General features: G+C 46.4%; 1 protein-coding gene across 1 annotated transcript in view; it reads left to right on the top strand.

Annotated features, from left to right (window-relative positions):
• The first annotated feature begins 741 nt into the window (after window positions 1-741).
• Window positions 742-13,737, top strand: part of LOC125127405 (acyl-coenzyme A synthetase ACSM4, mitochondrial-like) — a 30,638-nt gene continuing 17,642 nt past the window's right edge. The window contains exons 1-3 of the mRNA XM_047780367.1: window positions 742-852; window positions 8,553-8,802; window positions 11,569-11,779. Coding sequence (XP_047636323.1) covers window positions 8,602-8,802; window positions 11,569-11,779 — 412 coding nt within the window. The 5' untranslated portion in view covers window positions 742-852; window positions 8,553-8,601. The remainder of the gene's footprint in view (window positions 853-8,552; window positions 8,803-11,568; window positions 11,780-13,737) is intronic.

Raw genomic sequence — 13,737 nt, 5'->3', positions numbered from 1 at the left:
AGGATGTGGGTTCAATCCCCAGCCTTGTTCAGTGGGTTAAGGATCCAGCATTACCATATGTTGCAGTGCAGATCGCAGAGGCGGCTTTATCTTTCATTGCTGTGGCTGCGGCTGTGGCTGTGGCTGTGGCCAGCAGCTGCAGCTCTGATGCAACCCCTAGCCCGGGAATTTCCATATACCACAGGTCCAGCCATAAAAAGAGCCATGTAGCATGTCAAGAACTTCTTTTTATGATAAGAATGGAGTATCTTGGCAATGGGGTGCTGCACTGGGCTCTTCTCAGCTCACCAGAGCCAACGAGGCACGTTCCTCCAGCTCTGTGTTCCCATCCAATGATATCATCCAAGGGGTGAAAAATTAGCCAGAAAATCAGTCATGATGGGAACATGTGCTCCATGGAAACTGGCAAATAGAGTTGGCCTCTGAACAAGATGATTTTGAACTGCGTGGATCCACTTTACCTGGATTCCCCCCGCCGCCCCACCCAGTGGTAAATAGCACAGTACAACAGCACCTGCAGTTGGTAGATGCCACAGATGCAGATCTGAGTATGCAGAGGAACGATGGTTAACAAGAGGGTCCAGCGACCGCACAGGGATTGTCTACTGTGTTGGCATCCCTTACCCTTACCCCCATGTTGGTCAAGGGTCAGCTGTTCTACAAATTAGGGCACCTTTTTTTTTTTTTTTTTTAACCAGGAGGCCAATTGTTAAACATTTACCAGCACACAGCACCCCTTGAGCGCTAACATGCCCCCCATCATCACATCCTCTACTTCTTGCTGCAGGATAGCTCTTCAAGTCCTTGATCTGTGTGTCTTTGGCTTCTTTCTTGGTTCCACCATAAAACAAAGTAAGTAACTTTATTCCTGTCTGAGTTGTCACCTAGTCTCAAACCTGTATCAGGTCCAGGCTCACTTAAGAGGATGTCTAAAACTTTGTCTGCTGTTTTCTCCGAGCTTGTTCCTTTTCATTGCATTCCGTTTCATCTTGTGTTTTGTTCATATTGACTGGAAGTAAATTAATAATAAATCATTGTGGCCGCTACTGCTCAAAAGTTCACAACCTGAGTTCCTGTTGCAGTGCAGGGGAGACAAATCCAACTAGTATCCAGGAGGGTGTGGGTTCGATCCCTGGCCTTGTTCAGTGGGTTGGGGATCGGGCATTGCCATGAGCTGTGGTGTAGGCTGCAGACTCAGCTCAGAGCCTGTGTTGCTGTGGTGGTGGTGTAGGCTGGCAGCTACAGCTCCGATTTGACCCTTAGCCTAAAAAAAAAAAAAGCAGACATGGCTCGGGTCTTGTGTTGCCATGGCTGTGGTATAGGCTGGCAGCTGTAGCTCTGATTTGACCCCTAGCCTAAAAAAAAAAAAAAAAAAAAAAAAAAGCTCGAAATCATCAGTGTCTCATTTGCCACAGAAGAAAGTCAAAAATCTCTTTGCCTGGTATCTAAGAGCCTCCAAAACTTGTCTTTTCAACATTGTCATCCACTATTTCCCAGCAGAGAGCTTTGCTCTAGAGACAAATGTTTTCACTGTTCCTAACTTGACCTGCTCATTATTCTTTCCTTGTCATTGGGCACCTCGTGGTCCCCTCCTGAGATGCCTAATGGCTCTCCTTTCCATCTACTCAGAATCTTGTCATCCTCCAAAGCTCTATTCGGGAGTCACCTCCTCTAGGAGTTCCTGTGGTGGCTCAGTGATGTTGTCTCTGTGAGGATGTGGGTTCAATCCCTGGCCTCGCTCAGTGGGTTAAGGATCCAGCATTGCCACAAGCTGCAGTGTAGGTCGAAGAGGCAGCTCAGATCTGGTGTTGCCATGGCTGTGGCCCAGGTCGCAGCTGCAGCTCCAATGTGATCCCTGGCCCGGGAACTTCCATATGTAGGTGCGGCCATAAAAAGAAAGAGAAATTGTTTAAAGATTCACCTTCTCCAAGAAGCTCAGTCTGCAGTGAGCTGTATCTGGATAGAGTTCCCACAGGGAGATGGAGTGAGCACTAGGAGAGGGGTGCCTCCTCCCAGTGAGCACTGCAGGTGCTGCCTTTCTCTTGTAAGGACCAGGTGCCCACCCATAGGATCTAGGACAACCTCCCCATCTCAAGATCCTTAACTCTCACCTCTGCCACGTCCCTTTTGCCAGGTAAAATATTACAGGTTCTGGGAGTTAGGAGAGGAATAAACTTTGCAGGGAGGCACATATTCTGTCTTTCACAATGGATTTAGCCTTGGACCTCATTTATTAAAGGATCAGTGTTCAGGCCTGGCCCAATAAGGGATACTCTCTCTGGATATCATGTCAGGTACCAGTGAACTATTTTTTTTTTTTAAATTTTTGGTCCACACCAGTGGTGTATAGAAACTCCCAGGCCAGGGACTGAACCCGCATCACAGCATCGACCTGAAGTGCTGCAATGACAATGCTAGATCCTTAACTTGCTGCACCACAAGGGAACTCCCACCAAAGAACTCTTAAGACAAGAGGCAGACCACTGTTACCAACAAGCAACAATTAGGCACCAACTCCATGAAACAATTCTTGTGTGTGTGTGTGTATGTGTTTTTTTTTTTTTTTTTTTATTCTGGCCGCCCCATGGTGTATGGAGTTCTTGGGCCAAGGATCAGATCTGAGCCTCAGTTTTGACCTATGTTGCAGCTGCAGCAACACCAGATCCTTTAACCCACTGTGCTGGGCAGGGAATTGAATTTGTGTCCCAGTGCTCCAAAGACACCGCGGATCCCGTTGTGCCACTGCGGGAGTTCCATGAAACTCAATTGTCATCACCTCTATGGACATTCACAAGGGCACAAACAGGCGTAATTTATGTTCAAGCCATCTGCAATTTTGTCTCAAAATAATTTCCAATGAAATACCATTAGGACAGGCACCTAGCAGTGGTCGGCACACAGTTGGTGCTCAATAAAGCCAGGAGTTGGGGGAGTTCCCGTTGTGGTGCAGCGGAAAGGAATTCGACTATGAACCACTGGAGTTGCAGGTTCAATCCCTGGGCTTGCGCAGTGGATTAAGGATCTGGCACTGCCGTGAGCTGGGGTGTAGGTCACAGATGTGGCTCGGATACTGTGTGGCTGTGGCTGTGGCGTAGGACAGCAGATACAGATCTGATTGGACCCCTAGCCTGGGAATCTCCATATGCTCCGAGTGTGGCCCTAAAAAGCAGAAAAACAAACAAACAAACAAACAAAAAAAGCCAGTAGTTGGGAAGATTTCTTATAATCTCTAATCAGTGAGTTGAGAGTTCAGATGTGATTTCTTTGGTTGTCCTTGGGCAGATTTGCCAGGCCAGATCAAGTTACGCCACAGTAGTTGAGCACGCCAATGGCCCTGGCTACCTGATAATCTTCTCAAGAAGCTCTGACAATGGTCTGCTTGAGTAGCATGGATCTTGATACTGTCAGCTTCATGGATGAGAATAATCCGCTCAAATCTTGGGGCTTAGCTATTGTCTGGCACTGAACCACAAGAGGAGGTTGCTCCTGCATTTCCTCCCTCTTCCCAAACTGTGTCTTAGAAGTTGCTGTCCCTTTAACCAGAGGCTGCCCAGAGAAACAAAAACTCTCCTCCTCCCCAGGGACTGCATGCCAGAGACTTGGGGTTCTAATGGCATAGGTGCCACCAAGAGAACAGAAGGAAGGGAACAATTTTCTGGCTGATACAGAGCTGAGTCTTTCGGAAGGAACTGAAAACCTTTTTGGATCAATAATACCATTTTCTGGTAAGGAAAAAAAAAATGCATGCGGTAACATGAAAGAGATTTTAGTAAACCAGAAGCTGAGAAAGTGTATTTAAATCTATAGGAAGCGGTAAGAGTCGCGTGGTTTCACCTTAAATGGATAACTGCAGATCCTGGATAAGAACTGTATCTTTGATGGGTAAATGGTCTGTTCTCTGACTTTGTGAAGGTTGTAGAAATACAGCAAAAAATTTGTGAAAGCATTTCCTCTCATTGGATGTGGGGACAACTAGAACGGACTGGAATCTGAACTGCTTACAAGGGGAATGAATGGCCCTTGGTCAATGGCTCACCTTACAGTACCTCAGTCATCTTACAGGCAGACAGCCTGCATCCTGGGGCTGTTGAGAGAACGAAAAAAGATATTGCATGGAACTACCTAATGCAGGCCTTAGGGCCCATCAATTGCTATACATGTATATTCTGGGCTGTACCTGCAGTATGTGGAAGTTCCCAGGCCAGGGATTAAAACTCACCCCAGAGCAGTGACAATGCCATATTCTTAACCTGCTGTGCCGCAAGGGAACTCAATACATTTTTTTTTTTCCCGCTGTTCATTTCCTCTAACAAATTGGAAGTCACTCAGACTTCAGAAATCACCCAGTTGAACCCTCTCCCTTAGACAGATACCTTCTAGAGATATTTTGGTAAAACGTGTTTATAGACAGATTTCTACGGAAATATGTCTTGACCCAAAACAGTCAGTAACCCTCAGATTTGATCCTGGAATCACATTAACTTCTCACAGACTCCCAAGTCAGGAAATGGATCTCTTCAATGCAAAATGGCAGCTATTTAGAGTTTTGTGGTCGCCTTAAAAACGTGTCCACACTAAATCTATTCAGAAAATCAAAAGCAAATGAAAGAGACAGAAAGAAGGGAAGATAGTGGCAAAACATTTTTGAAATCCTGTTGAAAAATCCTGCTCTGTCATATTTTGATTTGTTTATATTACCTACGATCATGTTTGCTCATGCAAGACTTATTACACGCTGTTTAGGCACATAACATAGGAAATGCTGAAATATATATTCATATCAGATCTGTTTGCGATATAGTTTTAGATTTTTGGAAATGTTAAGTTGATGATTTATTAAGATATGGAAAATAAGAAGAATTTGGAGGTGTTCCCATTGTGGCTCAGTAGGTTAAGGACCCGACACAGTCTCTGTGAGAATGTGGGCTCAATCCCTGGCCTTGCTCAGCGGCATAGGTTGTAGGTTCGGCTCAGATCCAGTGCTGCTGTGGCTATGGTGTAGGTTGGCAGCTACAGCTCCGATTTGACCCCCAGTCCAGGAACTTCCATATGCTGTAGGTGCAGCCATAAAAAGGGGAAAAAAAGAACAATTTGGAGAAAGTGGAGAGGAAATTTACATTGAAACGATGCATGCTGTTTTCTGGACTATTCTCTCTGGGAAGCAAGATCATTCCAAGTGTCCCATCTCTTTAGAGTCTTTCTGATTCATCAAGAACTTGGGACCAAGAAGGATCAAAATGGAGAAAGTGAAGGCTAGAATGTTTCAGCCTGATGGGGGCTCATTTCAGCTCCAAGAACCTAGAGCACAGTAACAGGGTGTTTAAAAAGGCAGAAATGAGCCACCAAGATGTCAGTGGCTCCAATCCAATACTTTCCTAGGTTTTTTGGTATGTCAAGCAGCTAAAGCCTCCTGCCATGAACAGTTCTGAGGTTGGTTTGTTTGTTTTTCGAGGTTTGGTTTTTAATGTGCAGCGTTTATTGAGTCCTAGTCATGTACCAGGCCCTGTGCTAAGGCACTTGCTTAAGCTCTACAACTAGCCAATGCACAAGGTACTATCATTACTCTTATTGCTCAAGATGAAATAAGACTTGGACATGTTAAGCAACTTGACAAAGGTTAAGAGAGGCAAGTATGGGAGTTCCCGTCGTGGTGCAGTGGAAACGAATCCAACTAGGAACCATAAGGTTGTGCTTTCGATCCCTGGCCTCGATCAGTGAGTTAAGGATCCAGTATTGCTGTGAACTATGGTGTAGGTCGCAGATGTGGCTCAGATCTGGCATTGTTGTGGCTCTGGCATATGCCAGTGGCTACAGCTCCCATTAGACCCCTATCCTGGGAACCTCCATATGCTGCAGGTGCAGCCCTAAAAAGACAAAAAAAGAAAAAAAAAGGCAAGTATGGATGCAAGCTTGTATGTGGTGTGCATGTGGGCGGCTGTGTAGATGTTTAGTGAACATGCATGTATACAGGCGTGGGTGTGTGTTTAGGAGGCGGCTGGGTTCTCGCTTTCAGCAGAAGCCTAAATCATGAGCACAGCCTTCGCTTCTTCCCCTCCCCTCATCTCCTTTACTCTGGAGATCTCCGCCACACTTCCAAAAATTTGCCAAGGTAAGGCATGACCCCTCTTCTTTCTACCTGGACAAAATAAAGACTTTAATACCAATAATATCACCAGAAATGGTGCTTCCTGGGTTACAGTAAATTTGCATTTGCACCAAGTGAGCCTCTCACTTCTTGAGACATCACTCTGAACAGCAAGGAGGGCTTGGCCACAGTAATGAGGAGATGGCACAATCTGCACCCTTTGTTCTGTTGTTTATTTGCTATCATCACGCTGCAGACTCAGGCACCCTTTGCACTGGGTGCATATGTTTCCACTCCCTGCAAGGCCACCACGTAGGACTAAAGGGCTAAAGGGTGAGGACACTGGCGAGACCATCAATAACAAAACTTCCACAGAGAGACTGAATAGCAGAGAGATTAAGTAGGGAGGCTATGAAGTCAGACCATACAGGTTCCAATCTTGCCTCTGGCACCATGAGATGGATAACTTTCAGCATCTTACTGAGATCTACATGGGCCTCGGATTCCCCACATGTAAACTGGAGATAAATAACACCAGCCTTACAGCTCGTCAAGAATGTTTGAATGCTATCAGGATTATAAAGTGCCTGGTTTACAGCAAACGATTAATAAATATTGGCTTCTGTCATTAAAGATAGCTCTATGAGACACCTTAAAACACTATCTGGGGGAGTTCCTGTTGTGGTGCAGCAGAATGAATCCAACTAGTAACCATGAGGTTGTAGGTTGGATCCCTGGCCTGCCAGGGATCCGGCGCTGCCATGCGCTGTGGTGTAGGCTGCAGACATGGCTCGGATCCCGTGTTGCTGTGGCTGTGGTGAAGACCAGCCGCTATAGCTATGATTTGACCCCTAGCCTGGGACCTCCATATTTCGCACGATAGGCCCTTAAAAAGAAAGAAAAAAAAAAATCCACCTATACTGTCTAGGTAGGTGAGGGAGACCGGGCACATAGCTTTAAAAAAATAATAACACAAGGTAGACAACCGTTGTATGCGTAGTATAGATGCATGGTATGGAAATTCAAAAGAAGAAATAAGTCACAGAATTAGGCAAAAAAATTAGAATACAGACGGCAGTCCAGGGAGTTCCCATTGTGGCTCCGTGATAACGAACCCAAGAGTATCCATGAGGATGTGGGTTGGATCCCTGGCTCCACTCAGTGGGTTAAGGATCCAGCATTGCCGTGAGCTGTGGTGTAGGTCACAGATGTGGCTGGGATCTGGCATTGCTGTGGCTGTGGGGTAGGCCAGCAGTTGCAGCTCTGTTATGACCCCTGGCCTAGGAACCTCCATATGCCACAGGTGTGGCCATAAAAAGAAAAAAAAAAATAACAGATGGCAGTCCACAAAGGGAAGATTAGCAATGTCACAAAACTAAGTCTGAAAGAGTTGAGAGTAAACTGCAAGTCTCCTGATTCCCACTGTAAGACTGCTTTATGGAACTAGGCTACAGGAGTGCTAATGAAAATAATATTACTAGCCCTTTGAAGGCCTTTTTCACATGCTCAACATTTTACATACATTATCTTATTAAAGCCTCAGAAGAGGAGTTCCCATCGTGGCTCAGTGGTTATCAAACCTGACCAGCATCCATGAGGATGCAGGTTCGATCCCTGGCCTCGATCAGCAGGTTAAGGATCCGGCATTGCCCTGCACTGCGGTGTGGGTTGCAGATGCGGTTCGGATCCTGCGTTGCTGTGGTTGTGGCATAGGCTGGCGGCTACAGTTCTTATTTGACCCCCAGCCTGGGAACCTCCATATGCCTCCGGGGGCCGCCCTAAAAGACAAAGAAAGAAAGAAAGAAATCCTCAGAATAATCCTCAGAGAGAGGTACTATATTTTTTCCCATTTTTACATATGAGAACATTGAAGTAGAGGAAGTCATGTTCCCAAAGCCTACAGCCACAAAATGGCTGAGCCAGGGCTTAAACCAAAGTTTTCAAACCAGTTATCACAAAGGACTAAAGAACAGGGGCAGGGAGAGTAGCCAGAAGCAAGGGGTGGCTGTGTGGGGGAATAACAGGCCAAATCTTCAGGGCAGGAATTCATGCAAAGTGGGTGGGCTGGTTTTACTGGAAGAGGAAATTCAAGGAAAGGAGCTACCAGGTAGGGTTAGAACAGAGCATGAGGTAGACAGAAGGACATCTTGAAATTAATGCAGGCAGCAAATTTTTTATTTGTCTATCATTTGTTTGGGAAGAAGGTAGGGACAGAAGATGGGAGCCCGACGACCCTACCGTTGTGAGTTGCTGTGTTTTGAAGGCTAACTGGGTGGCAGGCAGACTGAAGAGGTGGCGTATAGGAGCAGAGACACAGGCCATCGGCTAACTGCCTCAGCTCTGAAGAAGGAGGGGGTGTTTTCGGGTGTTCCCCAACTTCCTGGGGCCCCCGGTGGCAAGCCCAATTTCCCAATCTCCCCCCAGAGCAATGGGAGAGACTAACCCTCCGACCCATCCTTCCCCACAGACTGCAGTACGTCCACAGCCACATAAGTCGCCAAGGCCCTTTGAGCGTCATGAAGATCTTTTCCTGCTACCAGACATTCAGGTTCATCCGACTCACCAAGCATCCTGGCCGGCGCTTTCACAAAGACTACCAGCTGCAGGTGCCTCTGACTCTTGATGACCTCGAAGCCATAATGCTCTGTGAGCGACCGCTGCCGAAGAGCTTCAACTTCGCTGCGGACGTGCTGGACCAGTGGTCCCAAAAGGAAAAGGTATAACATGATGGGCTTCCCTCGGATGCTTAGTGTCCACCTACCTCTCTCTCTTCCATGTCTTTGTTCTGGGCTCCCCCTTTATTTTTATTTTTTTGTCTTTTTGTCCTTTTTAGGGCCTCACCCATGGCATATGGAGGTTCCTAGGCTAGGGGTCGAATCAGAGCCATAGCTGCTGGCCTACGCCACAGCCACAGCAATGCCAGATCCAAGCTGTCTCTGTGACCTGCACCACAGCTCACGCCAATGCCGGATCCTTAACCTACTAAGCGAGGCCAGGGATCGAACCTGTAACCCCATCGTTCCTCGTCGGATTCGTTTCTGCTGCGCCAGGACGGGAACTCCATGGGCTCCACTTTTAATGAGATCTTTTCATCCCTCTTGGTTTCCTTTGTTTTCCAGTTGCCCTGCTCACTCCCCGGAGAAGGCCTTGGGTCCTCAGCTACCTATGGCTGGTTTTTCTCTGGAACCTCGTTGCCCCTCGTCATCATGGTTACTCACACCTCTTTACCTTCATTTTCTCCAAGTCCTACACAGCAGCTCTTGGCTCTCTATTCATTTCTTTGGGCTGGTCAAAAGCTCACCAATGAGCAGGCATTTGAGCTTTGTTTTTGTTTTTGCTTGTTTGTTGAATAGTCATCATTGAAGTAATTAGGAGAGAAACAGAGGATGAGAAGAGTAAAGCAATAAGCCTTACCAAGTGTTTAGTGTAGCCCCAGGTCAAAGTCCCTGTTTACTGACCCTTATTCCTGCCAGACACTGAGCTCAATGCTTTACCTATCAGTGCTCCCCAAAATGCACTGCAAGGACCTGTGCTGCCGAAGACATACCGGATATACAAGGTATTGAATAAAGGGAATCAATCCTTCCTATTATTATTATTATTTTTCTTTCTAGAGCTGCACCCACGGCATATGGAGGTTCCCAGGCTAGGGGTTGAATCGGATCCACAGCCACAGCAATGTGGGATCCAAGCCATATCTGTGACCTACACCACAGCTCATGGGCAACGCCAGAGCCTTAACCCACTGAGCAAGGCCAGGGATCGAACCTGCAACCTCATGGTTCCTAGTCGGATTCATTAACTACTGCGCCACCACGGGAACTCCTCAATCCTTCCTATTAGAGGGGAAGGGCTTCCTCTAAATCCATTGTCTTTAACAGCTCTCTTACACTAGCTAAACTGTCTTTCAAACAGAGAGAATGGCTAGAAGTTGAAAATTTCGAGATAACATTCAAGGGCACTATGTTGTTTTCGGTAGAGATTCATTTTTCAGTAACCCTTTTCTAACAAATGGTACTGATTTCCTCTTTATGGTCGTAATACACACATTTTCCCTCTTAAGTAAATGTGTACAAGTAAAAGTGGGTCAACACAAAGGAAAATACAAAGGACAATAGCACAGGGGTAGACAGATGGGGCAGAACAGTGACACTCAAGACGACGGCAGGTTGAGAAATATGGACTTTATATTATTTCATCAAATCCCCATCACTTCCCTGGGGGTTACAACTAAGGAGCTTAACCCCACAGAAGTTAAGCTACTTATCCAAGGTCACCAGTTATCAAGGTAAAGGAACCAGTTCCCGATCTTACAGAGCTTTCATCCAGAGGATAGGGATCTGGATCCCACACAGCAGAATGGAGTTGCCTGGAATGAGAGCGCCCAGCTGCAGAAACAGAGAGAAATCAGAGAGGAGAAGGAGGGAGGGGCAGAGAAAGGCTCTACCGAGGAAGGGAAATGGAAATTGGGCTTTGAAGTATTTTCCCATCAGTGAAGGCAAAAGGAGCACTCCAGAAAGGGAAGAAGGGGGGAGTAATTTTTTTTTTTTTTTTGGTCTTTTTGCTTTTGTTAGGGCCGCTCTCACGGCATATGGAGGTTCCCAGGCTAGGGGTCGAATCGGAGCTGCAGCCGCTGGCCTACACCAGAGCCACAGCAACTCCGGATCTGAGCTGCGTCTTCGACCTACAGCTCACTGGCAGCGCCAGATCCTTAACCCAGTGAGCAAGGCCAGGGATCGAACCCGCAACCTCATGGTTCCTGGTCGGATTCGTTAACCACTGCACCACGACAGGAACTCCAGGGGGGAGTAATTTTTACCCATAGGTAATCAGTACCACAAAGAGGTCTTGCAGTATAGATGGCTCGCTTTGTAGGGTCATGTACATCTCATGAATGTAGCGTCATTCATGAAATCAATGAAGTTGCTGCTCTTCCCCCAAAGGACCTCTATCTTGGTCTCTGTTACCTATGAAACCCAGATCTTGGCCTTTTGGGGGAAAAGATAAAAGTCCTCATCGGTCTCACTAAATCCGCTAGGGTTTTTTGATGGCACAGACGCTAACGTAAGCAAGAAAGGAATTTATTGGACAGATATGGGAGTGCTCACAAAATTGGGTTGGAAGCTGGAGTCTTAGCAAGGACGGGAAACCAGGGCAGATGCATAAGCGTCGAGAGTTGATAGACGGGTTTTGCTGCGACATTTTCTATCTTTTTGTTCTACTCGGAAAACTCATTTTCAGAGAGAGAAGGTGTGATTGGCCTGACTTGGGCGATAGGCCCACTCACTGATCAGGGAAGGCGCTGTCTCAACAAGGCTGTGCTCAAGAGGAGAGTGGCGGTTCCCCCCAGAGACAAACTGGGTTGCTCTTCCTGGAATCCACAGTGCAGGTGCTGACAGGACATCACAGAGGATGTCACATCTTACTGATAACCCCTCATCTAAGCCTTCTGCTCTCTTTCCCGTGTCCCCCTGCATGTCCAGACAGGAGAGAGACCAGCCAACCCAGCCCTGTGGTGGGTGAATAGCCAGGGAAACGAGGTGAAATGGAGCTTTAGAGAACTGGGCTCCTTGTCCCGAAAAGCTGCCAATGTGCTCACCAAGTCCTGCGGCCTAGAAAGAGGAGACCGAGTGGCCATGATTCTTCCCCGAATCCCAGAGTGGTGGCTCCTAAATGTGGCTTGTATGAGAACAGGTCAGTGCCAATAGCTAACATGGCTAAAACATGCATGTAGAAACAGAGAGAGAGACTGGAAAATGAGGTTTTTTTCTGAATTGTTAGTTCTGATTGAAGTTAAGCTTACAAAAGACAAAAGAGTAAGACTTGGAATTTGGAGCAAACATGATGCAATAATAGTAACAGCTACGATAAGAGGTAAGTATTATTGGGATACCCATTTTGCAAGCGAGGAAACTGAGGTTCCAAGAGGTTAAGAAGCTTGCCCAGAGTCATACAGCTAGAAAGCTATGCCATTGGGACGTAAACACAAAACTCTCTAAAAGCCAATGTGGGTACCAATGCCTCTCTGCAATGCTGGCTATGACTTTATCCAGTGTTTATCCAGATGCTCCAGAACTTTCTTCTCCAAATATGTTTGGATTCTCCCTGACATGGAAGTACAAAAGAAAGAAAAAGGATTTTACAACACAAGAACTTGTAAGAATATGACTATAGATTCCAGCTGGAAACCTCTGCCTCTTTCCAGACAAAAAGCTTAATGTATTCAATGATACATTTTCTCCCACCATAGTAATTTATAATGTACCCAGATAAAATTTCTACAGGATTGTTTGCCCCTCTGGGGCGGAAATCAGCAACAAAACAAAACAAAACAAACAAACAAAAAATGCATGGCCTATGGGTTGGCCATCTATTTTTGTAAATAAAGTTTTATTGGACCTGAAACTGTACTCCTTCTCAGATGGGACTTAAACTCAGGCAAAATTCAGGTTGGGACTTGAACCCCCCCCATCCCTGCCTTAGGAGGGAACTCAAACTCACTGTCTTTTAATTGAAATCACTAACTTGATGTCAGGACTTACTGAAGCTCAGGTTGTTTTGTCTAAGCACGGAAAGAATTCAGTGAGAGGCGAAGTGGTAGGCAAAGAGTGAGTTTATTAGCACAAGATGATTGCTTGTGAGAGATCCAAGTCAGCAGGCAGAGGAAGGCAGGAGCCCTTGAGAACAAAGGGGGCTGCATTTTTATAATCAAAGAAAAGGTGGGATGAGGAGAAGCTTATGTTCTTCCTCATCTTTTGAGGAGATGTCAAGGCTTACACCATTAGTTCCTTCTTTGACCCCATATGGTTTAACTGGGACTATCATGGCATTATTTTGTCTTACTTTATTGTCTTTTGTCTATTCAGGGCCACACCTGTGGCATACAAAGGTTCCCAGGCGAGGGGTCAAATTGGAGCTGTAGCTGCCAGCCTAAGCCACAGCCACAGCCACAGCCACAGCCACATGGGATCTGAGCCACATCAGTGAAGCTCACGGCAACACCAGATCCTTAACCCACGGAGCAAGGCCAGGGATCGAACCCTTGTCCTCAAGGATACTAGTCAGGTTTTTAACCACTGAGCCATGACGGGCTCTTTAAATCATACACCATAGAGAGCCATGGCACTCTTTAAATCATAAGTATATTAGCTAAAGAGCAGTAATATACACTAAAATATGATAGTTCATGCCAGGTTTTGGTCCCCTTTTACCTAGTTTTTTCCACTTTCATCTATATTTCTGTCTTGGCTACATGCAGAAATGCTACTCTGCCAGGACTATTAACTCCCTGACTTCATGTAACAAGATTCAGACCCCATCTCCTGTTGTCTTGTGTTTTAACTATCAGGGTTTGTGGCTTGAGTGTGTCTGATGCTTACAGGCACCTGGTCTTCCTTCAAGGGAGTGTAACTTGTTGCTAGGATACTGTATTCTTTTTTTTTTTTTTGTCTTTTTGCCTTTTCTGGGGCCACTCCCTCGGCATATGGAGGTTCCCAGGCTAGGGGTCAAATCGGAGCTGTAGCCACTGGCCTACACCAGAGCCACAGCAATGCAGGATCCAAGCCACGTCTCCAGCCTACACCACAGCCCACGGCAACACCAGATCCTTAACCTAATGAGCACAGCCAGGGATCGAGCCCCCAACCTCATGG

This window comes from Phacochoerus africanus, chromosome 5 (assembly GCF_016906955.1).
Source record: "Phacochoerus africanus isolate WHEZ1 chromosome 5, ROS_Pafr_v1, whole genome shotgun sequence".
In the NCBI taxonomy this organism is placed as follows: Eukaryota; Metazoa; Chordata; class Mammalia; order Artiodactyla; family Suidae; genus Phacochoerus; species Phacochoerus africanus.
This window is presented reverse-complemented; position numbering and strand designations above follow the sequence as displayed.